This window comes from Macrobrachium nipponense, chromosome 11, assembly GCF_015104395.2.
Source record: "Macrobrachium nipponense isolate FS-2020 chromosome 11, ASM1510439v2, whole genome shotgun sequence".
NCBI lineage: Eukaryota > Metazoa > Arthropoda > Malacostraca > Decapoda > Palaemonidae > Macrobrachium > Macrobrachium nipponense.
In genome coordinates this window covers 40,215,436-40,232,882 of record NC_061087.1, presented here as the reverse complement: position 1 = coordinate 40,232,882, position 17,447 = coordinate 40,215,436, and the positions used below count along the sequence as shown (strand labels likewise).

Here is a 17,447-nt window from a genome sequence, read left to right as displayed (position 1 = left end):
TTCATATATAAAACTATGAAATGCCTAATATGAAACGGAGCAAATATTCCGAGAATGGGACTTACGCATTTCGGAGATTTGTGGCGGAGAATCCGTGCGCGGAGGGAAGGAAAGTTTTTTTTTAAAAATTCACCATAAATTTAAATATTGTGCTAGAGACTTTGAATTTGTTTCACGATGAAGATAAATGACTGAATATTACTAGACTGTAAGAGTTTTAGCTTACAATTGCGTTTTTCGACCATTTCGTTAGAGTCAAATTTGACGGAACGTGATTTTTTTCTATTTATCGTGATTTATATGCAAATATATTTCAAAAAAAATGAGAAAAGCTACAACCTTCAACTATTTTTTGTATTATACATGAAATTGCGCACATTTTCATATATAAAACTTTATGTAACGGCTAATTTAAAATGGTGCAAACATTACCACAATCGCACGTATGATTTTTTCGGAAGAGTTACGCGCGGACGTAAAGAAAATGTTATTTTTTTCATAAATTCACCATAAATCAAAATATTGTGCTAGAGACTTCCAATTTATTGCAAAATGAAGGTAAATGCTTGAATATTACTAGAATATAAGCGTTTTAGCTTGCAATTGCATTTTTCGACCATTTCGGTAGAGTCCAAAGTTGACCGAGAAGGTTGAAAATTTGTCACTTATCATTATTATATGAAAATATTTCAAAATTGATAAAAGCTACAACCATGGGTTGTTTTTAGTGTATTGTGCATGAAATTGCGCACATTTTCATATATAAAACTTTATGTAACGGCTAATTTAAAATGGTGCAAACATTACCACAATCGCATGTATGATTTTTTTCGGAAGAGTTACCCCGCGCGAACGTAAGGAAAAAGTTTTTTCATAAATTCACCATAAATCGAAATATTGTGCTAGAGACTTCCAATTAGTTGCAAAATTAAGGTAAATGATTGAATATTACTAAAATATAAGAGTTTTAGCTTACAATTGCGTTTTTCGACCATTTCGGTAGAGTCAAAGTTGACCGAAGGTTGAAATTTTGGCACTTATCGTTATTTATATGAAAATATCTCAAAACTGATAAAAGCTACAATCATGAGTATTTTATTGTTGTATTCTACATAAAAATGCGCACATTTTCATATATAATAGTCCATGTAACGGCTAATTTAAAATGGTAAAAAAATTATGTCAAAGTGACGAAATAATTTCCGAGATGTGTCACAGATACTTTTTAGTGCGGCAAGAAAGAAATTCGCGCTTGCGCGCCTGCGTAACGATTGTAAACAAAACAACACCTTGATCCGTGAACTCCCAGCATCCCCCAAGGCGCGTGATTCAAGAGTTTTCGGCTGGTAGGCCTAAAAGTATTTTTCCGCAAAAAATTTTAAAAAAACTTTTGTATGTCGACGTAAAATACGTCCAGTCGGCACCCGAGAGACAAAAAATGTCGACGTAAAATACGTCCAGTCGGCGTTTAAGGGTTAAGATCAAAAGTTAACTAAAAAGTGTTTTTAATAATAGTGAATGTTCTTCATGAATTATGAAAACATAGTAAGCAGTTTATGGTTAAATTTCCAAGTTAACTCTTTCTCTCACTCGGTCTTTGTAAGTCTGGTCTCCCCCAGAGTAGAACCTTGAAAAGCAAAATTTTTGCTTTGTTTGACATCCTTGAATAATTGTGAGTGTTATGGTTATAAGATGCAAAAAGGTCAGAGTAATAAGTTGTTAATTATTCAGTTTTAAATTTGAATGAGTGATCAGTGATCCAAATGGTTAATATTGAAGTTATTTTGGTAAGCCACCTAGGTTAGTCTTATCACGAGCATTTAAAAAAAAATAGTATTACGTATACATTTATTAACGTGTGTTTTTTCTTACAGTGTGTGGCTTCTCATCCAGAGACAAGGTCACTCTTTCTTGCAGCCCACATACCATTGTATCTCTATCCATCCATTCCTTCAAACTATAAGTAAAACTCGACCTTTTGAATATCTTCGTTTGACATCATTGGTGTTATTGGAGCTTTAGTCAAGGTAATGTTGTTTCATTATTCACATATAGATAGTAATTTAATAGAACTTATTCATTACTGTTTTTCAGGCCACAAACTAAGCAGCAACACACTTTGCCAATAATTCTCTCAAATTGAATGCTAACTGGAAAGGACAGTTTGTTCATGAAACTTACTGTCAGATATATATAGCTGTATTTTTCCGAATCCGACAGAAATTTAAACACTTACGACACACGCAGTGGGAGTCAGGTGGTTAGTACCCATTCCCGCCGCTGGGAGGCGGGTATCAGGAATCATTCCCATTTTTTCTATTCATAATTTTTCTGTCGCCGGTGCTGGAAACACCTGTTTGCAGCAACCTCCGTCCAGATTTTGGAAACTTACTAGCTTACTTGAGTATCCCTTTTGGTTTTTCTTTGGTATATGAATTGGATCGGTGGCTTGGCACACGTTGACTTTGGTTGATTTGAATTTGGTATTGATTTTTCTTTGATCAAGATGTCAGGGTCTAGTTCTGCTAGCGCTAGATTTCGTTCCATGTCTGAATGTAGAGGAGGCTACTGAAAGCTTCAGTAGACCCACATTCTGTTTGTAAAGTTTGCAGGGGAATGAATGTACGTTTGAAAGTCGTTGTAAGGAGTGTGAAAGACTAACAGAGTCGGAATGGAAGGCGTATGAACATATCTTAAGAAAACTTGAGCGAGATAGGTTAAGGAGGTCTTCCTCCAGGAGTGTTTCAGGTAGGCAAGATTTAAATTATTCTCCTGCTAACCTCCTTCTGTAGATTATGCTCCTACCCCTGTAGTGTTGCCTCCGGCCCCTGAGACAGTGTCGGTAGAAGGTAATACATTATCGCTAATTCTTGAATCGATTCGTAACTTAGAATCAAAAGTGTTAGCTCTGGAGAGCAAAAGTGAAGAGAAGTGCAGTGAAAGTGCCCCTTGTGTAGTGGAGGGTGCGTCAGATCGGCCTCCATTCCGGCCTCTAGACCTAGACCTCTGCTTGACTCCCAGATTACGGGGAGAGAGCATGTCGAAAGTCGAAGAGGGTTACGAGGAACCCCCACCGATCTGGCGTGCCTTCGGCAGCTTCTGACGAACATACCCAGACTGCCAAGGAGCTTGTGCGCGTGCACGTCTTCTCAAGGAGTGCTTTTCTTCTTCTGAAGCTTCCTCCCCGCGCAACAGGGGTGGAGCTCTCATACCGCATCACGTCCGCTGAAAAGGACGGCTCGCGTTCGGGACGCTTCACGTCCAAGTTGTTCTCCGGAACTTTGCTCGTCGCCTGATAGTGCGTTTGCTGCTTTTCCTCCGCAGAAGAAGCGTAAGGATTATTCGGAGGCGGAATCTTCCCTAGATGTTTCTTTCGAGCGCCGCAGTCGCTCTAAGGTGCGTGAAGCGGCGGTTCCTGGGAGTAGCAAGAAGGCGTACCCCTCGCCACTCTCCTGCTCACAGGATCAGCCCCTCCCCAGAAAAGGAGGCTTCACCTACAAGCAAGATTCTCCAGTCTCTTCAGCAGCAACTTCGAGATGTTTTTCCTTCTGCGTAGAGAAGGACTGCTTCCACGTCGCCGTAAGAAGGATGACAATCTTCCTGTGAAGAGGGTCGAGGCAGTTGGCGTTCCCTCCTCCCTCCCACTCCTCGCTCGTCTCTCTCTCCGTTTGAGTCTCCCTCTAGAGTTCGTTCTGCTCCCCCCCAGCAACTTTCTTTATAGAGGAGGCGAGAAATAGTTTCTCGCTCTCGTGAAGCGGTTGTTTCCGCTGCTACGAAACTTGTGGATAAGAAGCGAGTTTCTTTAGATGCCGAGCGCGCTTCTGTGAAAGTCAAACGCGCTTTAGTGGACGCCGAACGTGACTCGGTGCAAGTTTCGCGAGCGCCAGTGGACGCTCAGAGAGTTTTAGTGGACGCTCGGCGTGCACCAGTGGACGCTCGGCGCGCATCAGTGGACGCTCGGCGCGCACCACGTGGACGCTCAGCGCGCACAAGTGGAAGCCAGGTGTACACCTGCGGCGTTTGAGCGCGCTTCTGTCGGCGCCAGTAGATTGGCTTCGGACGCCAAACGCGCGCCTACGGACGTCAGTTTTCCACTTCCGCAAGCACAAGCGGAGGCGGGAACTCTTCCTGTTCGCCGTTCTTTCTCTTTTGAGAAAGCTCGGGACTCTTCTTTACTTCCTCCGACTTCTCCAGTGTCCCTGAACCGAGGAAGTTAGTGACGCTTTCGTCGAAGTGGACGAAGAACAGCAGTTGGCTCCAGTTTCGACGGACTACAAGGTTTTGACTCGTTTACTTCAGTCAGTCTTTGCAGACACTTTCCAACCTGAAGCTCCAACGTTACTCCTCCCTCTCAGTTTTCGTCTTCCAAAGCTGCTAAGATCTCGGGCTTTGTGAGAATGAAGAAGTCGCTTTCTACGAAGCAAGCTTTTTAGAAAGGTCCATGATTGGATGGAAAAGAGGAAAGCTTCGGGCAAGACCTCTTTCGCTTTACCACCTTCAAGACTCGGTGGCAAAGCTGGTATGTGGTATGAGACGGGAGAGAAAAAACGTCGGAGTCAAGCTTCCAGCCTCAGCTCAAGGAGACTTTGGTAGCATTGTAGACGCCACCAGAAGATCTTTTTTGTTCTTCCTCGAAGGTCTCGTGGGACACATAGCGAGTTAGACTTTCACCCTTAAAGGCCATCTTCAGGACACTAGAGGTCTTTAAGGGTTTTCTTGACTGGTGCCTGGGAGTATTGATGCCAGGTCCAGGAGTTCTGATTCCATCAGTCTGGGGGAGCTGTCCATGTATTGTCTTGCATGGACAAGGCCGTCAGGGATGGTTCTGAGGAAATTGGCTGCTCATTTCAGCACGGGACTGCTTAAGAAAAGAGCACTTTTTTGCAATTTTACTGCAAAGTCGGTCTCACCAGCGCAAAAAGCGGATCTTCTTTTCGCTCCTTTCTCAGAACATCGCTTCACCACCCCAGTCTATGGTAAAGGACATAGCTGTCTAGTCTCCAGGAGAAAGCAACTCAAGACCTTCTGGCACAGTCCTTCTTAGGAAGCCTGCTACTTCTTCGTTCTTTCTGGTCCGTCCTATGCTTTGAAGAAGTTCCGAAGCCCTTTCGATCCGCTTCTTCCTCGAAGCCAGCCCCTCGAGGAAGAGGCTCTTTCAGAGGCAAGACTCCCGCTCCTTCCAAGAGCAAGAAGTGAGAGGGAAGTCCTTCAGACACCGGTAGGAGCCAGGCTTCTACATTTCGCGAAAGCAAAGCTTGGGAAGAGAGGAGGTGCCGACGCTTGGTCTCTGGACATCGTCAAGAAGGGGTACAGAATTCCTTTCCTGATTTGTTACCAATGACGCAATTAAAGCCCCCGCTTGTCTTTCCGACAGCCCAAAGGTATTTGTCTCCGTCGTATCAGGGAGAAAAGCAGAAAGTGCTTCACGATCTACTAGATCAAATGATCGAGAAGCAGGCAGTGGAACAGGTCTTCGACCGGAGTTCTCCGGGGTTTTACAACCGTCTGTTCCTAGTGCCGAAGCAGTCAGGGGGGTGGCGCCCCGTTCTGGATGTCAGCAGTCTAAATCGCTTCGTTACCAAGCAGAAGTTCAAGATGGAGACACCTCAATCCGTGCTTGCAGCTTTAAGACCGGGGGATTGGATGGTCTCGTTAGACCTTCAGGACGCATACTTTCACGTCACCCCATCCATCCCCGATCAAGGAAATACCTGCGGTTTGTCCTGAAAGGGAAGATTTTCCAATTCAGGGCACTCTGCTTCGGTCTCAGCACGGCGCCGATGGTGTTCACCGTTCTTATGAAGAACGTTGCGAGGTGCCTCCATCTTGCGGAAATAAGGATCTCTCTCTACCTAGACGACTGCTTATTTCGAGCCTCATCGCAGACAGGTGTCTGAAGGACCTTCACACGACTCTGTCGTTAGCGAAGTCCCTGGGACTTCTGGTGAATCTCGAGAAGTCGCATCTGACTCCTTCTCAATCCTTAGTCTATCTCGGGGATTCAGATGGACTCAGTGGCTTTTCGGGCCTCTTTCGTCCCAGGGGCGACAACTTCAATGCCTGGACAAAGTGTCGGCCTTTCTAGGGAAGGAAACATGCTCGGTGAGGGAATGGATGAGTCTGCTGGGGACCATTTCCTCACTGGAGAAGTTTGTTTCTCTGGGAAGGTTGCAACCTCCGGACCACTTCAGTTCTTCCTCTCAAGCAATTGGTCACGCAAACAGGATCTAGAAGAGGTCTTGTTTTTGACGGAAGAAGTGAAAAAGCACCTCAAATGGTGGTTGGATCCAAAGAAGCTTGCGGAAGGACTTTCGCTCAAGCTTCGGAACCCCGACCTAGTGTTGTTCTCGACGGCGTCCCCTCCACGGGTATGGGGAGCAACACTGGGAGGGAGAGAACGTCAGCACCTGGGGAGAGGGGAAACAGGTGTCCTGGCACATCAACCTAAAAGAACTCTCAGCGGTTTACCTCGCTCTAAGGTTCTTCGAGGAGGAAGTCTCCAGCAAAGTGGTCAGATAAACTCGGACAACACCACAGCCTTGGCATACCTCAGGAAACAGGGGGGAACTCACTCCTCATTCTCTGTTCGTCATCGCGAGGAATATCCTGATTTGGGCGAAGTCGCAAAAACGTCACGATTCTGACAAGGTTTTGTGTCAGGCATGGAAAACGTAGCGAGCGGACCTTCTCAGTCGGCAAGGACAGCTTCTGCCGACGGAATGGACCCTTCATCGAAGTATGCCCAGGCGCTATGGAAGCTGTGGGGACGTACTTTTCACTGTGGGACATTTTCGCAACTTCCCGAACGAAGAGACTTCCGCTGTATTGCTCCCCTAAAGGTTCTCCGGACCCATGGGACCCGGGGCAGTGGTCAGTAGAAAAAAAAAAACAAACGCCGCCCTACTGTGGAATTGGTCGGGACTAGACATTTACGCTTTTCCCCCATTCAAAATCCTCGGGGAAGTAATGAGGAAGTTCGCTGCATCAGGAAGGAAACGAGAGAATGACCCCTCATCGCCCCTTCTGGCCAGCGGCCGACTGGTTCACGGAGGTGATGTCCTTCCTAGAGGAACTTTCCGAGGACTCTGCCCCTAAGGAAAGATCTACTCAGACAGCCCCACTTCGAGAGGTACCACAAAAAAACCTCCCCGCTCTGAGTCTGACTGCGTTCAGACTATCAAGAAGTTGGCCAGAGCGAGGGGTTTTTTCAAGACCTGTGGCAACGGCGATTGCCACCGCAAGGAGGCCCTCCTCAATCGCAGTTTACCAATCAAAGTGGGCTGTCTTTTAGAAGTTGGTGCAGAAGGAAGGGCATTTCCTCCACCTCAACCTCTGTGAGCAGATAGCAGATTTCCTTCTTCACCTTAGGAAAGAAGCGAAACTAGCCGTTCCCACGATTAAAGGCTACAGAAGCGTGCTTTCTGTGGTCTTCAGACATAGAGGACTCGACTTAGCGAATGATAGAGACATTCATGATCTCATTAGATCATTTGAGACTGTGAAAGTTCTCCAACCTAAAGTACCATCGTGGAACTTGGACGTGGGGTACTGAAGTTTCTCATGTCGAGTCAATTTGAACCGCTCCATTTAGCCTCGCTTAGGAATCTTACTAAGAAGACCATTTTCCTAACCGCTCTGGCGACGGCAACAGAGGGTTAGCGAAAATTCAAGTCATAAGCAAGCATATTGGGTTCAAGGATCATAGTGCAGTTTGTTCCTTAAGTCCTACGTTCTTAGCAAAGAACGAGAACCCTTCCAACCCTTGGCCGAGAACGTTCGAGATCAAGGGGTTGTCGGAGCTAGTGGGACCTGAAGCTGAGAGAGTCCTGTGTCCTGTCAGGGCTCTCAAGTTTTTTATTTGCAGAGAACCAGAGCATGCAGAGGTTCTTCGGAGAACTTGTGGTGCTCTGTGAAAAAAACCAGATCTTCCGATGTCGAAGAATGCACTGGCGTTCTTCTTAAGAAGTACGGTTAAGGAAGCCCATGAAAAGTGTAGTGAAAGTGACATGGAGCTTCTGAAAGTGAAAGCCACGAGTTGAGGGCTATTGCTACTTCGGTGGCTTTTCACAAAAATATGGCAATCAAAGACATTTGGGCGCCACTTATTGGCGAAGCAATTCGGTGTTCGCTTCACACTACCTGCGGGAGGTGAAAGCAACATACGAAAAATTGTTACTCGCTCGGACCATACGTCGCTGCAGGACACTGTTTTGGGGGCAGGAGGGTAGCGCTCATCCTATCCTTAATGGTTTAGGGGAGTTTTTAAACTTGTGTTATGGTTGTGGGGTTGACCGCCTGCGGTCGGATCACCCTTCCATTAGCTTAGTCTATGTGGGATACTTTTGGTAGGCTACGCCAGGTGGTTTGGTTTTTACTTCGTTGCCCTCATTTGTATGGTCAATGGTCTAGTCACGTCGTGGTCTCGCCCTGTTGACAGATATCTGGAGTGCACCAGCTATATAGGTCTCTACCTCGCTGGCAACTCTAGTAGCACAAGCAGACTTACGCGGCAGTAACCACGAAGTCAGCTATGCTAAACAGGTAAGGAATCAAGATATCAATTATCTGCATATATATGTTCCTAAAATCTTCTATTCTGTCTACTCCCACCACCAAAGGTGGGATCAGCTATATATATATCTGACAGGTAAGTTTCATGAACAAAATGATATTGTAATTCAGCTATATATATATACTGAGGTAAGTTTCATGAACAAAATGATATTGTAATGATACAATTAAGTTTGTTACTACTTACCATGGCAGATATATATAATCAAGTACCCACCCACCTCCCCTCAGGAGACAGTGGAAATAAAAAATTATGAATAGAAAATGGGAATGATTCATGATACCCGCCTCCCAGCGGCGGGAATGGGTACTAACCACCTGACTCCCACTGCGTGTGTCGTAAGTGTTTAAATTTCTGTCGGATTCGGAAAAATACAGCTATATATATATCTGCCAGGTAAGTATGAACACTTAATTGTATCATTACAATATCATTTAGGTTAAGTGAGGAATTTTATGGAATTAGATTGTTGCTACACAATTTTTATTGCTGATGAGGTTTTGCTCCCTATTAGATGGCAAACTCTGATAGCAGAGGAGCTACTCAATTCATGAAAATTGGCTTTTCATCCAGCTTTTTGTGATATAGTTACAGTAAATCCACGTTAAATAAAGGGCATGAAGTCCTGAAACTATGGTAACAAATATTCTATCTTCCAAGAGATTTCGTTTTATAGTACCTTGTTCAGTTTTCAAAAGTCTCTGCTATGCATCCTATAAGTTGTTAGCAAAGATTTTCTTCTTAAACTTTAAATATGTAGTAGCTGTAGGAAGTCAAACCAATTTCATATGTTTGTTAAAGTTTCCCTCTCAACTTGGGACCACCTTGATGTGGTGAGGGGGTTCTCAAACCTATGGATTTTTTTTTTCCCAAGTTGGAACCCAAGAGTGCTATATATAACATTATAGATTTTTGGATTAATATTTGTGGATTTGTCCACTTTTGTCAAAATTTTCCAAATCTAATAAATAAGAAAACGTATTGTGGTTTGACGTGAAGTTAAATCTGAAGCTAAGTATGGTGAGAACTGTAAGTCCATCATTTACCTGACAGTGTTCATACTTGTGTTTTTAGGCAGAACTATTCTGTGGAGCTGGACCATGGATTCCTTTGGGCCTGGTAGTAGGAATAGAACTTTTGGCATTCTGTCCAATTGTCCCATAATGTGATTAGGATGGGGATAATTGTATTATCATAAAATACTCTTAGTTCTACAAACAGGTTTTGCTTACACTTGGGCCATACTAATCATATTATGCCATCCCCTTTTTGGGGTAGGGTAGGGATGCTGACATTTGGGAGTCATTTCTTACTTTTGCCATTGGCGAAAGTTTGAACTTCACAAAAAGCCAGTGATATCTTTTTTAGAATTTTTTTTTTCTTTTTTTATGATTTGTGAGCTTGAAGATTTGAGAGTACCCCTGGGCCCTATGATGGGAACATCCCGGCACAGTTAATGACTATTGGCACGTTACTTCCGAATCTCCTTGGTACAGCATCAAACGACTAAAATCCAGAACACCCAGTAGGGTGCATGGAAATTTAAAAGAAAACAAAATTCAATTGATAGTCACCAGATATCACAACTATGAAGCCATACATAGAAAACAAAATTCAATTGGTAGTCTCAGATATCACAACTATGAAGCCATATATAAGAATAAACAATAGTTTTGAATTAGAGACAAGTAATCCTCCCACCAATACAGAAAAATATAGCAATCCTAATAGACATGCAACACACACAAAACAAGGACCAAAAAGAAACAAAAATTACCGACTACCAACTGAATCCCACGTTGGTTTATTTTGATGACCTCTTTGGACCAGTCAAGATTTTTAGTCCTGAAAACAAAATTCCAGCAACTATACTAGAAAACAAATTGCTCAAAAATACCCAGCACAGGACATGGAATGTAGGCACATCAAAGATAATGAATGGTTAATCCAAGTAACCAACAAAAAGCAGTCCACTGCCTTTTTAAATATACAGGCGGCCCGCGGTTAACGGCAAATCCGTTTTACGGTGGTCGTCAAAAATATTCATTAAAAAATAAGGCATTTTAAGGTATCTTTACGGCACAAATTTCAGTTAACAGCGCCGCTAGCGCCGTTGTCTAACGAGTTCATACATTTGTAGAAATGCCGTTCAGACCATAAAGGTTATGCAAATTATATTAACAAATTTTATGGAGAGTTATTACTTAGGTATTAGGGTAAAATGTATGCCTCTGACGCTGTTCTATGCCGAAAATATCGAGTTACATAAGTGCAAATGCAGCTATGGATGTGTCGATTTATAAATGTTCATGCTTTTGTTTAAGATGTGTATGAAAATGTATTACGTGAAAGGCATTTTTATTTCTGTACAGAAATATGATACAAAGGCAGCTTTTGAAACTGCCCTTCACGTTATCAAATACGATGTTTTTTCATGTTCTTTCTTGTAAGCTGCCGCCTTCCGCTCTTCCGAGAATATCGATTTTTAAAAAAGTGCAAATTAGCGATCGATGTGTCGATTTTATAAAATGTTTATGCTTTTATGTTTAAAATGTGTATGAAAATCTATTACGAATAGGGTATTTTTATTTCTGTGCAGAAACATGATAAAAAGGCAGCTTTTGAAACTCCCCTTCAAGTTATCGACTACGATGTTTATTTCAAGTTCGTTCTTGTATGCCGCCGTCTGCCGCTCTTCCGAAAAAATCGAGTTAAAAGAGTGCAAATTTAGTGATCGATGTGTCGATTTTTCAAATGTGTATGCTTTTATGTTTAAAATGTGTATGAAAATGTATTATGAATAGGGTATTTTTATTTCTGTGCAGAAATATGATAAAAAGGCAGCTTTTGAAACTCCCTTTCAAGTTATCGACTACGATGTTTTTTCAAGTTCGTTCTTGTATGCCGCATTCTGCGACTCTTCCGAAAATATCGAGTTAAAAAGAGTCCAAATTTAGCGATCGATGTGTCGATTTTCAAAATGTTTATGCTTTTATGCTTAAAATGTATGAAAACTATATTACGTAAAGGTATTTTCATTTTTGTACAGAAATAAGATACAAATTAAGGCAGCCTTTGTAACTATGCTCCACGTCAGGGGATGGTTTTTCATGTTCGTTCTTGTCCGCCAGTTCCGAAAAATGCATTGTGTTATTTTATTAATTATGCATCTTTTCCATAAATCCTTTAAAAATTAAAAAGTTATACATTATTTCACTGTATCCAAGAATATTGTATGTATTCTCATATTATTGTATTTTAAAAACTAATACGGCAAACTTAAGCCCGTATTCCGCGGAGCGGCCAATGTTGTGGTTTGAAATCAGCGATGAATACGAGTTTGTTTCACCATAACGCAATTCTGAGCGAATGCTCTTGCTCTAGTTAGCATAAACGAATATCTATATACTTGACTTATATGAGACAAAGTTATTTTTTTCCTTATACAGCGTGTTTTTAGGTGGAAATATTTATTGAATATGTCTCATTGTGAATGTGAACTACTATTTTTTTCGTTAACAGATTACGTTGGCGGCATGTTTATTGCGTAAAAAATTACGTGATTCCGTTCGCAATAATCCTTTATATCATCGTAATGCGAACTTTACGTTATTTATCTTATAACGGCGTGAAACCAACAGTAAAATGTGTTCTCTCAAGCACAGTAGTTTTGATTAAAATGATTTTATCCCAATTTTATCTACAGTTGTTGTGTGATGGCAGACGTTTACTGCAGTTTATCCTTGTTGCGATGTACGATAATAGTCATTAGCAGCTTGAACAGTTTTCTCTGCTTCAGTTATAACTAGGTTTAAATTTAACGGTATATTTCCCGATTGATTTTTAATCTATATTGATTTCTTGGATTCCCTCTGATCTATAGCGAATAAAGTTATTACATAAGATATCTCAGTTCTATTCTATACATAACGCCATTTATAACAAATACGGTAATGTTGCACTGTAGTACGATGATCGAAATACAAGCCAAACAGATGTTATCCAGTTCGGTTGTATACTTAGAAAAAAAAAAAAAAAAAAAAAAAGTCGTTCTCGTTCGGTTGTTCATGGCTGTACACGTTCACGCAACGAGTATAACATTAAAACCATAACTTTCATCATTTTCTTTTGCTGTTATTGAACTTATGTAACTAGAAGATGGAAAAAGTTAGGCCATTGTAATTTGATCTCTCATAAAATCGGACTATCGTAAGACTAATGATCGTAACCTGAACACTACAGCTACCTGTACACTGTATAAACTTTATTATATCTTTACCTACTCTAGACACCACATGTAACTGTACAGTAATTTCTATAGTACTCTACTGCATAAATATAATTTTACTTATTGCGCCGTTGTTGGGATTACGGACGCCTTTGACTGGTCTAGAGTTTCGAAAGAAGGTGTGCGGCGGCCGTAGGCTTTAAAATCGCTCAGCGTCGAAAATCGCTTGGCGTCGGTGGCCAGGAACGGAACCCTGCCGCTAACGAGGGCCGCCTGTAATGGTAAATAAATTAGTAATATAAAAATAACATTACAAGCCACACACCTGAATTATGTCAAGGTACATTCATCTACCCAACAACAACAAGAACAATTATATAAAAAGGTGGCAAAAAAGAGAGGGGGGACAGGACTGTGGGTGTCGGGTTATTCTTTCGTTCCAGTATACCTACTTCAGGCAGCACAAACTTTAGGGCACGCAGGACACAATATCTACTGAAAACCTACTACCAAATTACTTTTTTGTTCCTATTTGTGAAAATAAAGTGTACTGCAACAATGTGGTAAAATTTGATTACTTTTTTTGCAGATTTACAAGTTATGTATATGTGATTTTCTGAAAATTATTCTCCTGGAAAATGTATACAGTGGTCGCCCCCGTATTCACAGGGGATGCATACCAGACCCCCCCATGAATAGTTAGAACCTGTGAATAGTTGGAACCCCTATAAAAATGCTTAAAACCTCCTACAGTCATACCCCTACATACCAAAGTCCCTACGTAGAAAAATCCAGGTTACGAAGGCGAAAACTTAAGGTATTTTTGCTTCTGTATACGAAAATAATTCGGGTTGCGAAAGGGTGTACGTACTGTAAAGTCCGAGATTCGCCCGGGCCACCGAGAACAATTTTAAAACTTGCACGCCACCAACTCAGTGGACTCTCCACCATCCTCCCACTCTCCCATTGGTTCCTGATGCTAGTCACCGCCGTAAGATCCTGCTCTCCTATTGGTCAACATCTGTCCCATCATGCCTCTATGTAAAGGTGTTTCTTGACCATTTCGTTGTAGCAGCATTGTCGTAAACACCTGGAATTCATTCGTTTACATATATTTCCTTTGTTAACATAAATTCATGTTAGTGATTTTGCTTTCATTGTACTGTAAGTTACTTATCGTGTTGTGTGTGAACTTATTACTTACATTATTAGCTTAGCCATGGGTCCCAAGAATGTTGCTGAAGTTCACGGAAAGAAGAGGATGCTTTCTATGGAGACAAAGATGGAGATAATCAAGAAGTGTTAATGTTTTCGGCCATTTGTTAATGTGTTTTGTAAAGTTTAATGTTAATTTTTTCTGCCATTTTTTAATGTATTTCATAAAGTTAAGTGTTATTGTTTTCTGCCATTTGTCCTCTTACTCTGTCTCCACTTTCGGACATCACCTCACTCGAAAGGTAAGGTTCCACATTTTACTACATATGTACGTACATGTACGTACAGTGTTTCTTGTACCCTGTACACTAATACACTTTATTTACAGGTACAGTCACGGTTAGGTTAGGTATTGAATGGTCCAAATTGTTGTATTTCATTGTTTATTGGTCAATTTAGCTTTATTATAAAATTTACTGTGGTGTTTTTGTAGGGCTTGGAACGAATTAGGCAATTCACATGTAAAACGTAGTTCTACGAAAAAATCAGGTTACGAAAGCCGCTTTGGAATGGATTAATTTCGTAACCTGAGGAACTACTGTATTTTGTTAGTTAAAACTCCAGAAAAATCTACTAAAAATTTTGTATACCTGGTTATTTAATAGTTCATACAATCAACTTACTGTCAGATATATACATAGCTAAGACTCCGTCGTTCCCGACAGAAATTCAAATTCGCGCCACTCGCTACAGGTAGGTCAGGTGATCTACCTGCCTGCCCTGGGCGGCAGGACTAGGAACCATCCCCGTTTTCTATCATATTTTCTCTGTCGCCGGTGGTATCAACATTGTTGTTATTACCTATCCTGACTTAGATTCATTTTTCAACTTTGATCAACGTTTTTCGGTTTTTGGTGGGACGTATTGGATCGTTTTGTTTTGGCATTCGCCTACTGTGGACTGTTTTTGGAATAACTCTTTGGATTTTTCTCAGTATGTCTGATTCTAATTGGTGAGTGTGAGAATGTGTGTGAATGTAGGCTGCAGGGTGAGGATACCGAAAGCTCGGTGATCCTCACACTGTATGCCGTAAATGTAGGGGGGTTCAGTGTTCTGCTATTAACACTTGTAAGGAATGCGAGGGTTTGAATGCAGAAGAGTGGAAGACTTTAACTTCTTATTTGAAGAAGTTAGAGAGGGATAGAGTTAGACGACTGAAAGGTGTGAGTTCAAGGCCTATTGAGCCTTTCACGGATAATTCTAACCCGACGGATGTAGATCTCCCTATAGATCTCATTCTCAGAGTGTGTTTTCAGATTCGGCATCGGAAAATCGCCATCTGAAAGCAACTATTAGAGACATGAAGTCCAAGATGGCGGACTCGAAAGGTCAAGGCTAGTGGATAGTGAACATTTTAGTGAAGTGAGTTCTATCAGTGTTTTGGAGGGAGGGGGCGTTGGAATCGTCCCCTGCGGCGCTCCCAGGGCCTAGACCTCTTCCAAGCTCCCATGCCCAGAGGAGAAGGAAAGTCGAAAGCCTTAAGGAGGTCGTGGGGAATCCCCAACGGTCAGACGTCCCTTCAGCTAGCTCTGCTTCATGGCAGCCAGCTCAAGGGCGCTATAGGAAAAGCGTCCTTCGCGAGTGTTTCTCGTCCTCTCCCTCCCTCACCTAAACGGAGGGTGGAGTCGAGCTTATCGAGACCGATGAAGCGTCATATGAAGCAAGACATTGATTCGAGCCCAGAGCGCTTCTCGGATGACGCCCCGTCTGCTATTAAGAAAGCGAAGATGGCGTCAGCGTCACCTGACGCTTATGAGGAAGTACCCCATCTTGCTTCTTCCCCGAGTGATGACGAGAGGCGTCATGCACTAGACGTGGGAGAAGCGTCAAGAAAGATCATTATGGCGGTTCAGGAACAACTGTCATCTCTTGTGGGAGTTTTAGCGCCCCGTCGGAAGGACGTGACGCTTCCAATTAAGAAGTCTCGTCCTCTCTCACCTGCTCGAAGAGAAGCGTCAGACAGATTTGAAACTGTTAAACGTCTGACAGGAGCTTCGAGTTCGAGAACTAGAACGGGGGCTGACGAAAGTGTTGTAAGACAAGAGAAACGAAAGACGTCTTTTAGAAGTGAAGCGTCATTTCAAGCGGAACGTGACGCTCCGTCCAAGATTGTGACGCCGAGTAGGACGCCCTTAGAGAGCGGAGCGTCTTCCAGACGCGAAGCGTCATCAAGACGTCAACAAGAGACGTCATACATGACGCTCGGAGAGCGGGAAGCGTCATACAAGACGTCTTCTAAAGTGCAAGAGAAGCCGCAGGTTGTGACGCCTTCCAAGTCGATCAAAACGGGAAAAAGGAAAGACTTTCATTCCCTTAGCCCCTCTCCTATCAGGAGTTTGTCTCCTCCAGAAGAGGAAAGTTCAGAAAGGAGAACGGAAACTCAGAGATATCCAGAGTTGGAAGAAAACTCGGATGATGACGATCATGGAAGAGAGGGCTTGTCCAACTATAAGGTGTTGACTACCCTGCTTCTGGAGGAATACGGAGACGAGTTGACTCCGGCGGCTCCTCCTTCTCCGCGCTCGCTCTTTTCGAGTGCAAAGGCGAAGAAGCCCTCGTCTTTTCTGAAGATGAAGCCCACCATCTCGATGAAGCGGGCTTTACACGCCTTAGACTCCTGGATGAAGTCGAAGAAAGACTTAGTCAGGACAGTATTTTGCATGCCTCCAGCAAGGTTAGCTGGGAAAAGAGGCATATGGTACAAGACGGGGGAGAATATGGGTATCGCCTCTCCCATCTCACAACAGAGGCAGATTTTTTCGACGTTAGTTGACGCTTCAAGGCGTCCTAGTCTCAATTCTGCTCGTATTACATGGAGTATTTCAGAACTGGATCATCTCCTCAAGGGACTCTTCCATGTATTGGAAGTCTTCAACTTCTTAGATTGGTCCCTTGGGGTGATGTCCAAGAAAGCTCATGATTCAGAGGGGGAATCGAACCTGAAGGCCCTGTTATGCATTTTGTTTTTCGTTGCATAGAACAAAGCGGTTACCAGGGTATGGGATCTGTTTTCGAAGTATCTTCCTTATTTGGAGCCAGGTCTTTGAAGGAACGAAAAAGGACGGTGTTATGGCGCCCTTCTTAACAAAGGCAGTCTCGCATGCTCAGAGGGCAGCTCTACTGTATGCACCTCTGTCTGACTATTTGTTCCCTTCTCAGTTAGTGAAGGACGTGGCTCACTCTTTAACTGAGAAGGCGACGCAGGATCTTCTGACGCCAGTCGGCTAGGAAGAAGAAACCTGCTTTAGTATTGACAAGAAAGGACCTAGCACTTCTACGCAGCCCTTTCGAGGTGGTTCCGATCTCCAGACCTCCCGCAAGAAGGAAAGCTCCAGAGAAGAGAGGTAGGTCGCCTTTCGTCCCTTTAAAAAGGGAAAATGAAACATTTCTCCTCCAAGCACCAGTAGGTGCCAGGCTCCTGGGATCGTGGAG

General features: G+C 42.8%; 1 protein-coding gene across 1 annotated transcript in view; it reads left to right on the top strand.

Annotated features, from left to right (window-relative positions):
• LOC135205462 (CCR4-NOT transcription complex subunit 9-like) overlaps positions 1-17,447 on the top strand; it is a 175,178-nt gene that overhangs the window by 104,507 nt on the left and 53,224 nt on the right. Inside the window, 3 exon segments of the mRNA XM_064236117.1 lie at positions 1,875-1,940; positions 1,942-1,999; positions 2,002-2,027. Coding sequence (XP_064092187.1) covers positions 1,875-1,940; positions 1,942-1,999; positions 2,002-2,027 — 150 coding nt within the window.